The sequence below is a fragment of the Pollicipes pollicipes genome, unplaced genomic scaffold, assembly GCF_011947565.3.
Source record: "Pollicipes pollicipes isolate AB1234 unplaced genomic scaffold, Ppol_2.1 Scaffold_5724;HRSCAF=6776_pilon_pilon_pilon, whole genome shotgun sequence".
In the NCBI taxonomy this organism is placed as follows: Eukaryota; Metazoa; Arthropoda; class Thecostraca; order Pollicipedomorpha; family Pollicipedidae; genus Pollicipes; species Pollicipes pollicipes.
Genome location: NW_023596746.1, coordinates 24,022,922 through 24,041,793, shown reverse-complemented (window position 1 = coordinate 24,041,793; position 18,872 = coordinate 24,022,922). Strand labels below are relative to the sequence as shown.

General features: G+C 61.4%; 1 protein-coding gene across 1 annotated transcript in view; it reads right to left on the bottom strand.

Moving 5' to 3' along the window:
* LOC119102848 (brefeldin A-inhibited guanine nucleotide-exchange protein 3) overlaps positions 1-18,872 on the bottom strand; it is a 62,827-nt gene that overhangs the window by 36,835 nt on the left and 7,120 nt on the right. The window contains exon 5 of the mRNA XM_037226300.1: positions 18,375-18,498. Within this exon, the coding sequence (XP_037082195.1) occupies positions 18,375-18,498 (124 nt within the window). The remainder of the gene's footprint in view (positions 1-18,374; positions 18,499-18,872) is intronic.

Here is an 18,872-nt window from a genome sequence, read left to right as displayed (position 1 = left end):
CGCGGGCCGCGGCACGCCCGGGTCGGTCCGCCCCGCCGCAGCGGTCACAGCGGCGGCCGTCGCCCGCCCCACAGCCCCGCGACCGCCAGCCGCGCCTCCTTCCCACAGGTGCACCGCACACACACACACACCCGTCCACGCGTACCCTGTGTCCGAGCGATCAGCCGCACGACTGCCCTACAGTGGAGGACGGCGCCAGTCAGAGAGCGTGCGAGCACACCGGGCGTGTGCGTGTGTATGCATGTGCTCTCGAAAGACGGCCACCTGAGTCTCGTCACTCACAAGCGGCGTTCGTTGCGCCAGGCTGATCGAACAGGGCTTGGCCCGGACGGAATGTCGGCGCTCGGTCACCGACCTTACAGTTCCCCACTCCTTGTCCGGTTTTGCACGTTCGTTGCACATTCTACATGGCTTACATGCCAACTGCGAGTCCTCTTTCCGCCGTCGCTCCCACGGTCTGACGCAGCCGCGTCCCGCCGCCTCCCAGAGAAGCGCAGCTCACGCCGGCGCCGGCAGTGGCGCGCCGGCCTGCGCCTGCTGCCGTGCCTCGCCCCGAACTTCCGCGCCCGCGTGTCTGCCCCAGTGCCGGGACCTGACCCGGTCGGCGGGCGGTGGCGGCGCCGCCCCTGTCTGTCCGGCCGGCGCCGCCGAACGGCGCGCACGCTCCGGAAACACTCCATCACCGGCTAATGGCCGGTGTACGGCAGGCCGGCGGCACCGGCGCCACATCAGACGGCCGGCCGGCCGCCGGCGGGTCGGGCCCACGACTGACCGGCCCGGCCTCAGGTCGCCTCCCCCGCTGACCGGCCCAACCCCGCACCTCCCTCCCAACAGGTCAGCCGACTCTCCGCGTGACCCGGTGACATCTGGTCTGTTGACACCAGGCCCGGCTCGCCGCACGCTGAGGCGGCGCTCCGGCCGGGCCCGTGGGCCGCAGCTAAACGCCTGACATCCAGAAAAATGACCGCCCGCCCGTCGGCTACGGGCACAAATCGCGCCACCGCCCTCCATCATTACACGATAAATTTTGCCGGCCAAGCCGGTAGTTAGAGCAGTGTATCAAAGCGCCAGTTCAGCGTTGCGGTAGACCGCCACGCTACAATTACAGGCGTTATTTTTTGCCACCGCCTTTTTACACCTAGAACTAATATTATGATAGAGCTCCGGCGCGGCCGGCCGGCCGGGGCGCCGGCCGGCCGCGCCGCCGATCCGCCCGACCCGACATCGGCACTGATTGTTTATCTATTACAGGGCCCTGCGTGATGGGCCGCGACGTTTTTGTGCTCCGCCCGGTGAAAATTGATAGCCGAAGAGGTGTAATCGCATCGCGCGGCTGTCACGTACTATTTAATCCGACGGCTGCACCGCTCGACTATTATATCCAATTTCCCAATGACGCCGGCAGCGGGCGGGGACGGGGACGGGGCGGCCGTCCTTCTGCCGGCATGTACAGCACGACCGCTGGCCGCTCGGACGGCAGCCGAGATCAGCTGACCGGAGGCCGTGTCCAAGGAATGGAGCCGTGAGCGGGATGTGGCTCCCTGTTCAGTTGGGGACAAGCGGCCGCGGCCCCACGACTTGAGGAAGAGAGTGGGCCAGCCCGGCGAAAACCCGATTTTTCATGTGTTTTGAAGGCAGATTCAGACACTTTTCCTGGTCAGTCCCCCGACTTTTTTAAGAAACTGCATCTCTACCATGGGGGCATGCTACCCGGGCCTAACAGAATCCCAAGGAGCAAATATCACAGGAAAATTGACGATGGCCCACAAGCGATTTGTAGCTCCAAGAACGTAAGTGGACTCAAGAAGCCCAGCGAGCTCACATGAAACGTCAAACGCCCAAGCAATGCCCGGCGACTCAAGGAGCACCAAGAACGCCCAGAAACATTACGTGTCTCAAGCTGGATGACACCAAGCAACAGCGGGTCATCCCGGCAAGGTCTGAGACTTTTGGAGCATCATGGGGCATGCAGCACACCAGAGCCCCCCCCCCCCCCCCCAGGAGCACCAAGAATATTTCGAGGCTCCAGAATCAGGAAGCCTTAGAACGTTATGGGAGTGGGAAGGGGGGAGGGGACAAAGGCACCGGGGCCACCCACAAGCATCGATGGTCTCCAGGGTGCCCGAGGTCTACGGAAGCAGCATATGCCCCCATGGGGTTCGGATTTACCAGAGCCTCCAGCGTGTCATAAGAACTATCAGAGGCTCTTGAAGAATTTGGTCTCCCCTGAAGCCTGGAGGAATCCAAAAACGTTTCTAAACTTGGGGACCATCATGAGCACAAGACATCGAGGCCGCTATAAACAACGGACCGCAATGTATCCTGAGGACACCAACAGTGCCACAAATATTTCGGGGCGCCAAGAACATCAGGAGATTCCTGAATCAGCAGGACCCAGAACCTTCATGAATCCGTAGCAGTTCGGAGGAGGGGGGGGGGGGGGACGAGCATCACCACGGCCCCCGGAATATAGAGACTGTAACAATGACAGACAGTTACGCTGGCGTTTGTGTGGGGGAGCGGAAGGGGGTGGGACCGAACATTTGCCGACATTTACGCTGTCGCGCCAAATCTCCTCCACCCTCAGGCCTGTGGTCTTGAGGCTACACTGTCCGCACAGCGTGCGTCCGTAAACGGTGCGCTCTGCCGCCCGGTGCGCCGGCAACCGACGGGCATTGGAGCACCCGCGGTGGAGTCACCGGCAGCCGACGGACATTGGGGCGCCAGCGGTGGAGTCACGGACATTGGAGCACCAGCGGTGAAGTCACCGGCAGCCGACGGACATTGGGGCGCCAGCGGTGGAGTCATCCAATTTAAGTGGTGGCGTCAGTCAACCAACAGAATTTGGCACATGTCTGGTCGCATTAAGCACGGCACGAACACACACCACCGGTAAATGAGGTGTCAATACACGTTAACTACAGAGCTCGTGCATGATCTAATGGTGGCCATTCCACAAATAGAGTCGACAAATAGATTAAATAGTTGGGATATTATCCAAAAGCGCGGTAAGTAAAAGCATTGCGGCAGATGGATTCTTAGGCAGAGTGCAACAGGCTACGCTAATGAATTTAACTAATTCAAGGAGACCTCTTGCGCACTGATAATTCGCAAGCTTCATTACAGTGACCTTTGTCACAAAGCATCATCAAATACGCAAAACACACCACCGTTCCACAAATTGTTTAAGGTGCCGTGAGAGAGACAAACTACCCACCTTGTCCTGGATAGCATGCATGCACATGGACCAATCTAGATGTACCGACGCAGGGTACAGACGGGTATGCACGCGAGAAAGAATGCTAAAGTCGACGTCATGGAATGTCTGAGAGCAACTTGCATGCAGCGAAAACAACGCGGCAACTCCATCGTTGGCCACGGCTCGGCGTTTACTGGCAGAAGAGCCGACCGAGAGCGCTGGGGCTGGGGGGAGGGTAAGAGGGAGGGGAGAGGTCCCAACCGAGGCCTGACTGCCGGGTTATGTCAAAAGGTGTAGTGGTCCGTGGGCGCTGCAGCACTGCTTAACAAACAACACAAAAAGTCAAGCTGTTGGTTGTCATGAGCAAGGGCACACATATGGGAAAGGTGCGGCACCCGAGACCGCGTCCTTAAAAGTGGGATGCTAGGATTCGAGGAAAAACGTGTGAAACGCGAGAGGTACGGTTCACATCGAAGGCCACTGAAGTTCACATTCCTCACAGCAGCACATTGGAAACCATGCAGACCCGCAGTTAGTGCTCCCCAGAAGCCATGGCTATTGCCCCCTTACGGATCCCTGAAGAAAACGCTAGAGGTCAGACCTTTTCCTTACCAAACGCCTGCACGCGCGCCTGAGTTTGAATGTGAGTTGAGTTAGAGTCTAAGAGCTGACACCCTCGTGACCCACGACATTAGCCCAGTCAATGACGTTTTCCCAACGTACTCAGCGTCAATTGCTTGCTCATTCACAAATTGTATGAATGGACGGAACTATATACAATTAGCCCCATGTCCCAACTATAATTATCATACTCGGAAGACATAAAAGTGAATCAGTCAGCTACTTAGTTAAGCAAGCTCACACCAACATTCCAAGGCCAGTCTAATGTGTTTGGGGCCTGCGAAGAGAAGAACTTTCCACGCCGAGCCCACGTCATTTTGAGACCACAAGAGATACACCGCTTCAATGTCTTGCGACCCCGCCCCAGTTAAACTCGACCCCACATCGGATTGTCACCAATGGCATAGATGTCAGGATTCAGGGACCGTACCATCAACTTGGATAAAACATGTATGTAGAAAGCACGCGGCTTGGTCACTGCTTCACGAAATCTTTCCCAAATGAACTGTCAGTTTAATGCCCTACCCCACAACAAAACGCTAATAACACGACGCGAGAGTATACCTATGCGCGAAAAGACGGCCCGATGTCCGCGGCATGCCTTAAAGCTCTACGGCCGATGTCGCTGCGGCAAAAGCCGAAAGTCAAAATTCTGTGCTTTCAAACATCATTCCTTCTCCACCTGAGCCCGCATTCACAGCGCGTCTCCCAGAACGCGACAGCTTTTAGACCAACGGAAAACAATGAACAACGAGGAATCAATGCAGCACCAGACCGACTGAATATTTCAAGGGATTAATTGCGTAATGCTGCAGGTAGTCCGCGGGGGAAGGTGCGCTGACGCTGGCGAACATGAAGCCAGCACGTTTGCTTGCTGGGTCCGCGTTCATTACGCTGCCCGGTCGCCAAACGCAGCCGTCATTAACAAATTGCCACAAATTGATTCCCTCGCCTCCTTTAGGTTCGGGCCAGGTGCCCACCCTCCTCCGTCCGCGTCTGCAGCCGGCGTCCGCAGCACAACACACGCCGCTCGTCGGCGCAGCCCGGGACGGCCTGCGGCGGCCGTAGAGGGCGGCCGCTGCGGGGCGGGCGGGCGCCGCGCCGGTGCCGCTCGCGCCTCCCACCGGGGGCGGGGCCTGCGCCGACTGCGTGCCGCCGCGCCGGCCGTGACGGACAGCAGGCTGAGCGGGCCCGTCGCCCGGCCATATGTTGCCCGCCGCCCGCACATAATGACGCCCGATCGGCCCGCCGGCGGCCAAAAATCGGCCGGCAAAAAGGCGGCGCCGCGACCGCAGCGGCCGGACCGGCGCGGCGCCCGCCAGCGCGCGCCGCTCTCGCCGCTCGGCCGCCGCTCCGGCCGTGGCAGATCAGCAAATAATGAGGCAGAAGCGTGATCCCGGCGGCACGTCGGCCCGACCAGATGAAACCATCAGCCGACCGAGTTGGGCCGGCCGGCGAGCACGAACCGGCGCCGCGCGGCGCCCGGCGCGCCCGCAAAAACGCCGCGCGCTCCGCGGCCGGCGCGCCGCCGCCAGCCGGCGCCGGGCCTGTAATTCTGCACTCGGCAGGGCGTGGAAACGGCGCCGCCGCCGGTCGGCCCGCCGTCGTCCAGCCTGGCCGGCGGCGGGCTTCCCACCGACCGGCCGCGCCGCGACGAACACTGGGAGTGGCGCTCGCGGCGTCGCTCATGAGGGTGTCGAGCGGCAGCCGGCCGGCGCCGCACCGACACCGGCATCGGTCCGCTCCGGGCTCGGGACGCGTCGCTGCAGCACGCACGCCGGCCACCGCCGCCCGGGTGGCCGGGACGCCCCTTGACATCCCTGCCGTGGCGCCCGCTTCCCACGTGCCGGGCGACAGCGGCTCGCTTGGCGGCCACCAGCGGCCGCAGATCGCCGCCGTCCTGAGCGGACGGGTCGAACGGCGGCGTGGGTGACGCGGCGCCACGCGCCCACCGGCCGCACCGCGCCACCGGCCCGGCCTTGGCGGTGGGTGTGGTGGGCCGGTAAACGTGCGGGCGGGAGGGCGGCTCAGCGGTGAGCGTCGACCGCCGCTGACCGCCGCCGACTCAGCGGCCGGCCCGGCGCGACGCCGCCCGGCGCGGCGGCACCAGCCAGCAGGCGCAGCGGCCTCTCCCGAGGGGGACGGGGGCCGGTGCGGTGCGGCGCCCTGGTGCCCACAGCCGCCGAACCCGCACAACCGCGGCAGGCGCGCCGGCCGCCGGGCACAACCGCGGCGACGCTGCAGTCAGCCGACACACCGCAAACCGGAACCGACCGGCAGCGGTCCCCAGGCTGCTCATCGATACCCGCAGCCGCTGGCTCGCTAGCGCCGGCGATGCTCTGGCCCGGCAACCCGTGAGGAATGGACACTGGGACGTGACACATGGCACATGACCACCGCACCGGACCCGAGCTCGACCTGAACTGCGCCGCCACACCTGCACTGTGGCCGACGTGACCACATCAGGTGCTCTTAGCTTGGACGTGGAGGGTCCGACATTTTCTGTCCGACAGGCGGTTTCGTTCGACCATCGTTCCGCAAGGAAGTGGACAATGGTCGGGAAGGCGTCGAGGGGCCGAGCTGGTAGGCAACAGCCAACTTCAGCTCAGAGGGAACGGAAATGGAAGGATCACAAGCAGCCAACTTTAGCTCAGAGGGAACGGAAATGGACAGATCCGACGCGGATGAAGGACAGGCGGAGTTGGTTTGACATCGCGAAACAGGAGATGGCAAGTTAGGAACCAAAAACATGTGTACGCATGGATGATGTATATATATATATATATATATATATATATATATATATATATATATATTCACTCTGTACAGCGTGCCACCACACAGCAAGGACATTGCCATAATTCTCCTCCGGGAGGGGAGGGGAAAAGTCACATTTTCTCTAAACTTCCCTGCGAATCGAGACAAAATGTCTTTGTAATTACCCAGTAGGTATCTAGTGTAAGCTTCTTGGCCCAGGGACGGGGGGGGGGGGCATGGGTAGGGTTACATCCGTGTTGCACGAGCTATTTGATACGTGCAGGATGCACTGTAAGCACATGACAGGCCATGCGAGAACAGCCAGGCTTGACGTAACCTAGCGACCAGCCACAGCCGTGCATCTCACCACATATACGGCGTCTATCAGGTGCCCCATCGCCACCAGTTCTGATGAATGGGCTCCCAGCTCATTACCGAAACAGAAAAGGCAGAGCCCCGACAGGCGTGATTTGTTGTCACACGTTCGGCCGAGACGCATCCAGGCGAACCGCGCTGCATCGAAACGAGACGGACCCCGAGTCACGACGGCCATCAGATTTGCCTTCAGCGCCTTCAGCGAGCGGCGCTGGGCCGCAAAACTCCGGAGGTGACCCAGCACTCCCAGTCTGGCGTGTACGCACGTGAGCTCGTCAGCTGTTGGCCAGCTGGCGGCCGTGCGGCCCGGCGCTCGAGCGGCCCGACTGGCACACCCCGCTGCCGCGTCACCCCGCGCCTAGACCGGACCGCGGCGGCGACCTGATGCTGTGCGACAGCAGCAGCTTTTTGCCGTACGCTGCCTTGCAAACCTCTAGAGACAAAGCGCTCTCTCTGCTGCCTTGCAAACCGCTGAAGACGGACCCAGCGATCATTGGCAGCCAACGCGTACATTTAGCCAGGTTTGCTTGGAAGTCATCTTCGTTTTCCAGACATCCTCTTCACGCGCTGTAATAAGATTTGACCACGCCCTGTGTCCCTAAATCAAAACCCTCCTGGCCACTGGACCAGCTCGGGCCGACCGGGCCGCGCTGGTCACAGGCCCGGCTCGGGCCGGCCGGGCCGCACTGGTCACAGGTCTCGCTCGGGCCGACCGGGCCGCGCTGGTCACAGGCCCGGCTCGGGTCGGCCGGGCCGCGCTGGTCACAGGCCCGGCTCGGGCCGGCCGGGCCGCACTGGTCACAGGTCCGGCTCGGGCCGGCTGGGCCGCGCTGGTCACAGGTCCGGTTCGGGCCGGCCGGGCCGCGCTGATCACAGGTCCGGCTCGGGCCGGCCGGGCCGCGCTGATCACAGGTCTGGTTCGGGCCGGCCGGGCCGCGCTGATCACAGGTCCGGCTCGGGCCGGCCGGGCCGCGCCGGTCGCGGGTCCGACTTGAGCCGGCTAGGCCCAGAGTCAGACCCACGCAGCGCGAGAACGAGCGGCCGCAGAGCGCCATTTATCAGCCGGTAAAAGGCAGCGTCAGTTGACACCGAATGTGGCCGCAGAGTGTTGAAACCGAGCCTGACCGCTGCGGCCGGCTCTCCCACCGCAACCAGGGAGGCTGGCGGGGCCCCGCCCTGGTCGGGTCAGGTCAGGTCAGGTCGGGGCTCCAACCAAACGAGAGCAGGGAGCGGGTCTGACGGAGCGGAGCGGGTCCCTTTTAGAGGAGGTAAGGTTGCGGAGCTCGGGTCAAGGTTCAGGGGGAAAGGCGGGTGGGAGGGATGGGTCCTCGCCAGGGACAGGCAGGCGAAGATGGGTCCTCGCCAGGGACAGGCAGGCGAGAAGGATGGGTCCTCGCCAGGGACAGGCAGGCGAGAAGGATGGGTCCTCGCCAGGGACAGGCAGGCGGGAAGGATGGGTCCTCGCCAGGGACAGGCAGGCGAGAAGGATGGGTCCTCGCCAGGGACAGGCAGACCAGCGCGGATCGGGTCTGAAAAAAGGGCCGGTGGGAGGAACGGAGCCGGAGCCGTTAGGTCAGGCTCAGACATCCGATAGCAAAACGGGTGATATAATGTACCAATGACACGGGCTCCAACGCAGAAACGGCGTCGAGGCCATTTGAAACTTTGAATGCGCTTTTTCCACGCGCCGTCCATCGGCGTAGTTCCAAACATCGCAAACTTGTGGGTGGGAGACTGTCCATCCCGCCCCCAGTGGTAAGGGGACCGCCGGTGTCCATAACGAATGGCTGGCGTACCGCTGTAAACAGTGACGGTTTAGGGGGTGCGCGCAGGTAAGCGCGGAGGGGAAGGAGGAGCAGCGGACGGTTAGAGGATTGTAGGCGGGGAGCTACAGAAGGGCTGTCAGGGTGATTAATGATAAAGGGTTCATTAGAAGCCCATGTGGTTTCATAAACACACCATAAGGCCTCCGTTTAGCGGCTAATGTTTTTACGACTTGGCCCTAAACATCGCGCTTGAATCCGGCCGTGACAGGTTGCTTTTGGCGGCAAATGAGCCTGCCAAAAAGAACTTCGGTGTAAGGGTCCGGACGGATACCCATAGCAAAATGTACAAGTATCTAGTGGAGTTACTCTGTTGAGACACCTTTATTGTTTTGCACAATCGTTGCAAGTAAACACGCATCTGCAGAATAACGCGCTGGTCTATGACACCACGGCGTCCTCCTTATCCGATTGAAACAATATCTTTAATCATATTTCCATTGCCGTGCTTGTCTTGTCTCCGCATGACGTATTGGACACAGCGGAGTTTCGCTAAACGTTACAGTAACCCTCGCTGCTCTTGTGAAGAGCCAACACGGGATTTTAGGAGCGCCCCTCCCCCGTCACGGGGGGAGGGCACGCTCGCCCTCAAAACGCCCTGCGGTGGGAGCCCGTATGGGTCCCCAACAGCAGCTGCGGGCTTATGCAGCTTACTTGTTTCGGGACCCTTGCAGGCACCGGGACAAGTCAGTCAACGCGAACCGTGGTGACCTGTCGAATTCGGTTATTACGTGGCTTTCCGGTGTCCTTTTCTTACGTTTGTCCCCGCGATACCTAGCGCCCGTCTTTGCTAACAAGGAGGCGCGCCCCTGTGCGACTAGCACCTCAGCGCGCCTCTGCAGGCAGCAGGCGCCTCAGCGCGCCTCTGGCAGCTGGCGCCTCAGCGCGCCTTTGCAGGCAGCTGGCGCCTCAGCGCGCCTCTGGAGGCAGCAGGCGCCTCAGCACGCCTCTGGAGGCAGCAGGCGCCTCAGCGCGCCTCTGGAGGCAGCTGGCGCCTCAGCGCGCCTCTGGAGGCAGCAGGCGCCCCAGCGCGCCTCTGCAGGCAGCTGGCGCCTCAGCGCGCTTCCGCAGACAGCTGCCGCCTCAGCGCGCCTCTGCAGGCAGCTGGCGCCTCAGCGCGCCTCTGGAGGCAGCAGGCGCCTCAGCGCGCCTCTGGAGGCAGCAGGCGCCTCAGCGCGCCTCTGGAGGCAGCTGGCGCCTCAGCGCGCCTCTGGAGGCAGCAGGCGCCTCAGCGCGCCTCTGGAGGCAGCAGGCGCCTCAGCGCGCCTCTGGAGGCAGCTGGCGCCTCAGCGCGCCTCTGCAGGCAGCTGGCGCCTCAGCGCGTCCTCTGGAGGCAGCTGGCGCCTCAGCGCGCCTCTGCAGTAGGCAGGCATGGCGCCTCAGCGCGCCTCTGGAGGCAGCAGGGCCTCAGCGCGCCTCTGGAGGCAGCAGGCGCCTCAGCGCGCCTCTGGAGGTAGCTGGCGCCTCAGCGCGCCTCTGGAGGCAGCAGGCGCCTCAGCGCGCCTCTTGCGGCAGCTGGCGCCTCAGCGCGTCTCTGGAGCAGCTGGCGCCTCAGCGCGCCTCTGGCAGGCAGCTGGCGCCTCAGCGCGCCTCTGGAGGCAGCGGCGCCTCAGCGCGCTCTGGAGGCAGCTGGCGCCTCAGCGCGCCTCTGGAGGCAGCTGGCGCCTCAGCGCGCCTCTGCAGGCAGCTGGCGCCTCAGCGCGCCTCTGGAGGCAGGCGGCGCCTCAGCGCGCCTCTGGCAGGCAGCTGGCGCCTCAGCGCCGCCTCTGGAGGCAGCTGGCGCTCTCTGGAGGCAGCTGCGCCTCAGCGCGCCTCTGGAGGCAGCTGGCGCCTCAGCGCGCCTCTGGAGGCAGCTGGCGCCTCAGCGCGCCTCTGCAGGCAGCCGACTGTTGTCAGGGTCCGACCAGTCGGTCGGCCCCGACGAGTGGGCAAGCCGGCGCGGCCGCCATTTTCCCCGGCCAGCCATCTGTCGGCTGATTGGCCGGCGGTGAGATGAGAGGAGAGCTGGCGGGCGTCGGCGGCCGCTGACGTCAGACGATCAGATGTCTGACCGCTGGGCGGGGGAGGGGGGGGGACGGAACGAGACAAAAGGACCTGTCCCCTGGAGGAAGATGAGAGGAGACGAGAGCGCAGAAACTGAACCCTGAGTGGAGATGAGATGAGAGAGATGACAGAAACCAAGACCGGTCGATGACGGACAACGCACCAAATGAGGAGAGTTGACGCTATTGAGGCCTTGGCGGCGCGACGTTTCCTACCTGCGTGATCGGCTCTCGTGCCCATGTCTTCAGGGCCAGCCCGTTACATCATCACGTCACGGGCGCATACGCGGCGCAGCACCGTCGGCAGCGGCCACCCTACATCGTCGACCGTCGCCTCCGCCCCCGCCCCGATCGGAAACGCCGCCCTTCCTGTGTGGCTCGCGTTCCGCGACATTAGTGCCATCTGTTGTCCGCGGGCGGAGCTAATCGCCGGACACTGGGGCAACGGCCGGTCACGGCACGGGCCATTGCATTGTCACTGGGCACTGGTCGTCGGGAATGCAGCAACGTGGGCCGCTGTCAGCGAGGGCCATTTGCGCAGTGGCGCAACAGGTGCACAGCAACAGCGCACGCCAACAAGCCGCTCAATTAGTGCTTTTCTGACAGGTGGGTAACGAATGGCACGTGCCGATGGCTGAGGAGCGGGGTTATTTAGTTGCGGCGCATTCGACGTGGAACCCTGAACAGGCCAAGGCCGGCGCCAGCGGTGCCCGAGGGACCGGGACAGGCCAGGGCCAGCTCCTGTGGTGACCGAGGACCCAGACAGGCCGGGGCGGGCCCCAGCGGCGGCCGAGGGACGCAGGGCAGGCTCCAGCGGTGACTGTTGCCGACCGCGACAAACTGAGGAGCAGCCACCAGTCACCCAGCGAACAACTAGAGCCACAACCAAAGCCACAGCCCACAACGTTTTGGAGTGTTCTCAAGGCCTGCTACGGTCGAGTGTCTCGCTGGACGGCGCAGCCAGCGGCAAGTCTCCAGACGGACCAGCTGAACCCACGCAGTGACCCTCAGCGCGGTCTCAGCCGGAGGGGGCAGCAGCCCTTGGCGCGGTCTCATCCGGAGGAGGCAGCAGCAGCCCCCAGCGCGGTCTCAGCCGGAGGGGGCAGCAGCCCCCAGCGCGGTCTCAGCCGGAGGGGGCAGCAGCCCCCAGCGCGGTCTAAGCTGGAGGGGAGAGAAGCCCTCGGTGCGGTCCGTGAGCATCCACGCGCTTCAACAAGCTTCACCTCTATACAAAGGCACAGATCCATGTGCAAAATACACATCACGATACAGAGCACCTCGCAAGAACGTGATCATCCCACTCATCACTCAATGGCCAGAGCTTCGATGATCACCCAGCCGTAACCTCAGACGATGTCGGCCGAGTGGTTAGCAGCACGCACGCCCGTTTTACTACTGCTACCGCTACCCCAACCGCTACTCTAACGCAATACAACGACTCCGAAGACAACAAATGGACATAACCGATACCCTAATACAACAGGGAGATTCCACAGATAATTTGCTACAGTGTGATGCGCACGATATTTGCGGCCAACTTGCGGCAATGTGTAGAAGTGAAAATATCATGAAGATGCTACAGTTTTTCGAGGTACCTTATGCGGTGGCTTATTCCACACATGACGGCGAGACGGTGTGGATGTTGAAGACTCAGATGCTGGAACACTATGACCTATAACACTCGTCTAGGGGTGTACGATCGTATTCAGTTAAGATGAAGGGGTGGGGTGGAGGGGGGGGGGCATACCCTCCCCAACATGTAGTTCGAGCCTCCTAGACTTTGACGCCACATTCGTGGACAACCAAAGCGATAAATACAAAAATGAGCAGAAATAAGAAAAGCATTCAGCTCCTGTTTTTTCGGCATTCGGTGTCAAAGGACCCTATGTTGAATTGACGGCCTTCAAGATACCAACGAGTATTTACTGGTAAAACAACCTTGTAACGCAAACTGACCATTGCACTGGCGGCACTCAGCATTTCGAGCTGTGCATATCCTCAAGAATGTTTACATCCTCACGCAACGGGCGGCCGCAGTCATGACCCGGAGATTTGACGGTACACCAAATGTCCACTGCGTTCTCTTGACGATGAGGACACCTCTAAATATTCAGTACTGCCGATACAATCGCTATTGAGCATTACAACATCATTTAACCGGTATCTTCTGGTGTATTGGAGATAGTGCAATCAAAATAGGAGCTTTCAACTCACAATGCCGAAAGCAAACATATTCTAGGACGATCGTTTGATTTTCTTGGAATAAAGGACTAGACCCAAATGACCCAGCTGACCAAAATGCGAGCACAAAGCACCATTTGTGGGTACGTTAATCCATACGTACGTTAATCCATACCCAGGATAGAGCTCTTCTAGTTGGTTATGCGAACCTACGAACCTGCATTCGTCCTATCAGCTAGAGCAACGAACAAATAGGATTAGGACTCAACACAACAATTTGGTATCTGGTATAACAATGAATGAATATAAACACAGTGATAATAAACGATTATATAAGTGTAGCACGGATCTTCTCTGCATTGCCCTGGTGTCTAATGCACTCGATGGGCAAACCAATCAAACGGCGACAGGCCTCATCTCAGCAGTGACCACGGAAGTCCAATCGTCTGTTCAAACACTGACGAATCCGCCCGGCATTGTGACCACTTGGCGCGAGCAAACCGGCTGAATTTGGGTCAGCACCGACCCCACACGCCGTTGCGTGTGGCACTTGACAGCACGGCCGAGGCCACAGCCCGGGGATGGAGTGGTGCAGCAAACAACGCGTCACCGGGTCCCGGACGCAGCAGCTGCGGCTGCAGCGTCTGAGGCTTGGGTGAAGCTCCCGGCCAGCGCACGGTGTGTCGCGCAGGGCGATCCGTCCACGGGCCAAACGGCGGGCTCAGGGCAGCAGCGTCCTGCTCGCGCGGTGAGCTCGGCCCGGCCAGGGCCAGGCGGCCAGCGGCGGTGTCCGCACAGGCCGCCTTCCGTCCAGCGGCGGCGGTGCTCGCACAGCCCGCCTTCCGTCCAGCGGCGGCGGTGCTCGCACAGCCCGCCTTCCGTCCAGCGGCGGCGGTGCTCGCACAGCCCGCCTTCCGCCCAGCGGCGGCGATGCTCGCACAGCCCGCCTTCCGCCCAGCGGCGGTGCTCGCACAGCCCGCCTTCCGCCCAGTGGCGCCGGCTCCACACGGCGCGACCTAATCAAATTATCGCTCGGGTAAAACAGGCGGGCGAATGGTCGACTTCCGAGGAGGCCAGCGCCAGGAGGAAGCTCACTCCAATAAAGGCCGGCCGGCGCCGCCGTAAAAACACATGATTTTATTGCACCCCGAGTGGAAAAAATCTTAATGACCGAGTGTTCATGTGTCGTTTGTAATGAAGGCGGCCCAGTGGAGAGGAAAATGACGGAAAAAGCGGCGTCGCCGCGGCGACAGCGGCGCGCCGGCGGCCGATGGGGGCCGCGCACGCGATCGGCCGGCGGCGGCGGCGCTGAGAGCGCGCCGCGCCGGCGTGCGTGACTTATGGCGACACCGGCCATCAGCCGGCCGACAGCGCAGCCCGCTGGGAGCGCGCCGCCGCCTCCGCTGCTGTTCCCTCCCCACAGGGCACGCACCTACGGTCAGGTGTCCGACCAGGCTGCCCACGCCGCCGGGGTCGCCTTGATCTGGACGGCGCCGCGTGCCGGGCGTGGCCCAGGATGGCAGACGGGGAAGCCGCTGGCCCGTCCAGTCCTCTACAGGTGGAGACCATACGGGGGGTGGGGGCGGTGCCAGCGCGTGCAATCGGACCTCCGACCAAGTTAAGGTCGGCGATCCATAGTTCTCCTTTTTGTTCCTACATCACGGGTTTTGCAATGAAATCGGTCTTCGGCCGCAATCGTTTTATGTGAGCCTTGCGTCAATAATATTCCTCGTGTCAATAGTGAACGGGTGCGAATGGACACTTCTCCTCCCCCTCCCCCCGTGCCATCGGGGTTTTGGCCGCCATGATCGGCTATCAGCTAGTGATCAAATGGTCAAACAAACATCATTGGCAGAACTCGAAACAACTCAACAGCCTAGAGCAATGACTTGAGGGAGCATCTGCCAGGTGCTAAGCGTACGCGCGGTGAACGTCACTATGCGTACGTTCACTGCGGTGACTGTACGCGCAGTGACGACAGTCGTGGCCATGATGTCCTAGAGCAGCCCAGAACGGACACTTTTCCAGAACGCAAACAGTGCAGACGTCCAAGTGGGAAACACGTTAAATAAAGCAACATGTGGAATGCTTGTTCGTTCGCATGTGGTGCAATGCAATGCGTTTGCAATGCATGTGGAATGCTTGCGTGCGCAGTCATAAAATGGACGTTGTAGGGATGCCCTTTAGAAAGCTGTGTAAAGCGAGCAAATGAATTGAGCAAAAAAGTTTTCAGAACAAAGGATGGTCTAAAACCACGTTCGTTTACATGACAAAGGATGACCGAAAACCATGAACACAGGGACAATACGAGCACTTGTTGACAACAGGCATTACGTATCAAAACTATGTCCTTTTAACACCCGTCATGCATTATTTTGCCATGCACTGAGGCAGAGAGGCGGCAGCACAAACAAAAAAGGTAACCCACGCCCCTGTTCAGAAGGCGTTTAAGAGACAACCCACGTCCTTGTTTACAAAGCACTTCAAACACATCTAAGCACTGTATGAATACATCGTTTCCGTCTGGCATTACTGCGTAACACACAAGCCGAACGCCTGACAACAGACATCCGCCGGGGATGCGTGCCAGCGGGCCTGACATCATGCCGCGGCATTGTTTTGATGCCGTGGTTTACGGTGGTATGCCATGCTTTGGCGGCATCACAAGCATGAACCTAATATAGATGAATTAAATAGGGCAATTAATCGAAAAATATACGTTCTTAATTGGCACCATTGGAATAAGTATGTGAAAACCCCCCGTAAAATACCCACCATTTTTGCCGGCAATCGCCGGCTTAATTTGAATTATTCCGCTCGGTCAGTCGGCGCGCTCTTTTAAACCGGCTAATCTGCGTACGGTCGGCTTTCCGGGCTATTCCAGCCGTTTTCGGAGCCATGAGCGACATAAAAAGGCTGCAAGTATTCGCGTTTCGGGACGAGCTGAGCAGCAAGCGCGGAATACTATGTGGGGTAATTGTGCGTGGAGCGGGCTGCGCCGTCGTTCCCACACCGTTTGCAGCGGGCGCATCGGCCGTTGTGGCGGGGGCGGGCTCTAATCGGCGCCGCCAGAATGCAGCAGCACGCCGCTGTGCAGCGACGGCACTCTCTAATTGACCGCAGGGTTCACGACACGGGCGCCCCTGGCGGACGGCCGCGACAGCGGCGCCACTGTGCGGCCGCCGGCCGGCCGCAATTTAGACGTACCCGGTAAATCATCGCACCTGATGAAAAGAATCTGAACGTGCAAATGGCCTAAGTAGACACTGCGAGCTTCCTGTCGTAGATCAGCGCCGTCCGTGATTTACGGATCACAAATAACCATTTGGGATGATTTACGCCGAATAAGTGTCAACTGGCGTATGCGGAGCGGCTGGGAGAGGCCCGTGGGGAGGAGTTGGTCCTCCACTGCGGCCAGCGACACGACTCGCGTCACGCAGACGCCGCAGCGCACCGCCCTGGCGCCGACAGCGGCAGCGCAGCCCGCGCGCCGCCTCGCGCAGCAGGCTGTGCGGCATGCCATCCCTGACAGTCGGTTACGACGGACACCGCGGAACGTCACAGAACATGATGCACGCTGCCCGCAACACAGGTCGTAGTGTACGCCGCTTAACATAGGTCGTCGTGTACACCGCCTAACAACAAAGGTCGTAGTGTACGCCGTCTCACGGCGCAGGGCGTGGTGAACGTCGTGCACCACCACAGGCCGTGGTGTACAGCCGAGGACGACCGCCGCAGAGGAGGTCGGTCTTCCACCCGACTCGACCGCCATGGGACGCTCCACACCGCCAACAAGCTCGGTGCACTTCCACGCACTTTTCGCTGCATGCTCGTTTGAGTGCCAAGCCCGTATGACTTTGCACAGCACGTCGACTGTTGTACCTGGGTCCTGTTTACTTACTGACGGCAGACGGTAGGTGCCGATATGATTTGATGCAGCTTCGCCACCCAAGGCCTACCCGGGCGGCAAGGGCCTACTTAGGCCTCAGGCCTACTTAAGGCAGTCAGGGCCGGATGCAACAGCGGGCCCGGCCAGGGCCGGTTGTTACAGCTCCCCTATATGGACTGCTGTTGTCGCGGACAAGGACCGAGCCGGCGCCGGGGCGAGGAGCGGTCATCTTGCCACCCAGCACGCGGCACAAGGGGCGTTCGCGGTGACCGTCTCCCTCTTGATCGGGGAGATCTGAACACGGCGAAATCCGAGCCTCTCGGAGCCCTGTCCAGGCAGCAGCGTCTGCCGCCGAGCGTCTGCCGTCTGCGTCTGCTGTCTGCCGTCTGCCGTCTGCCGTCTGCCGTCTGCCGTCTGCCGTCTGCCGTCTGCCGTCTGCCGTCTGCCGTCTGCCGTCTTGCGTCTAGCTGTCTGCTGTCTGCTGTCTGCTGTCTGCGTCTGCCGTCTGCGTCTGCTGTCTGCTGCTCCGTCTGCCGTCTGCGTCCTGCTGTCTGCTGTCTGCCGTCTGCCGTCTGCCGTCTGCCGTCTGCGTCTGCTGTCCTGTCGTCTGCGTCTGCCGTCTGCGTCTGCCGTCTGCCGTCTGCCGTCTGCCGTCCTGCGTCTGCTGTCTGCTGTCTGCTGTCTGCCGTCTGCCGTCTGCCGTCTGCCGTCTGCGTCTGCTGTCTGTCGTCTGCGTCTGCCGTCTGCCGTCTGTCGTCTGCGTCTGCCGTCTGCCGTCTGCCGTCTGCGTCTGTCGTCTGCGTCTGCCGTCTGCCGTCTGCCGTCTGCGTCTGCCGTCTGCCGCAGATCGCGGAAGGATGATCAAGGGTACAGTGCTAAGCGGGTCGCTCGTACGTACAGTGCGCCGACTTGCCGTGCGTGCTGTTAGGCGGAGGGGCTAAGTGCCCTGTTGATCGACGCCGAGGTCGTTGTGTTTAGCGGGTTAGCAACTCAAGCAGCCCAGCCACCACCAAGTGCCATTAGCCATAATTGTTGGGTTTAATGACGCGTTCAACATGCAGCGTCATTAGGGTCGCGGTCTCCCGCACAGCTCGAGGTCGGCGACGATGACGCTTGGCCTGCAGCCAGACTGAACCCGTACCTTCACCCGGCGCTCCTTCGCCTTGTCTCCAAACTGAGCTAAGCCCACCCCAAGATCCCAGCCCATACGTCAGTTTCGTATCGCTGGTGGCTTAGCGGCGTCGTAATGTGGGGATTGGGACTCTGAGTTGTTCCACCGCTATCGGAGACTGCTGCTGGCGGCACCGCCGGGCGCCGCGCTGAGCTAACAGAGCTGAGGCCGTCGTCACCAGCAGGACAACGGCGTGCCTCCAACCGAGCGGCAGGCGGTCGGCAGCGAGCTGGCCGCTGACTGCCGACTGCAGCGGGAGAGCGGCAGTGTGGGAGACAGTGCGGCATGCAGTGTGCTGTTACCAGAGGGACGGTACCTGATGCAGGCGCAGCCGAGTCGCGAGATGACCTCGTGCGGCTGGCAGACGCACTCGATCATGACCAGCAGCAGCTGTCGCATCATCAGCTGGGCGCCGGCCCGCTGGCGCTCGGACGCGTCGGCTGCGGAGGGGCACACCACGCGGCTCTGTTACTCGCACGCGCCCGCCGGCGACCGCGCCGCACACACACACATCCTTCTCCCCACACACACACACCAGGACGGCCTCAGGTTACCGCGCGTCGGCCCGCGGAGGACACCTCCGACACCACCACCGCCGCCACCGGCGACCGCATCAATTCACATATCACACGCTCGTGGGGAAGGGAAGGAGCATTGCAACGGGCAAATTAGCGGCCCAGCGCTTGTCATCTCAGGTTCATTTGACGGCCAGGAGATGGAGCCGTGTCAGGACCAAACTCCTACGTAGGCCGCGATCTGGAGTGGTGCGACGCGTCTGGTCTGTCGCGGGGCAGAACGGCCTCCCCCGAGAGGA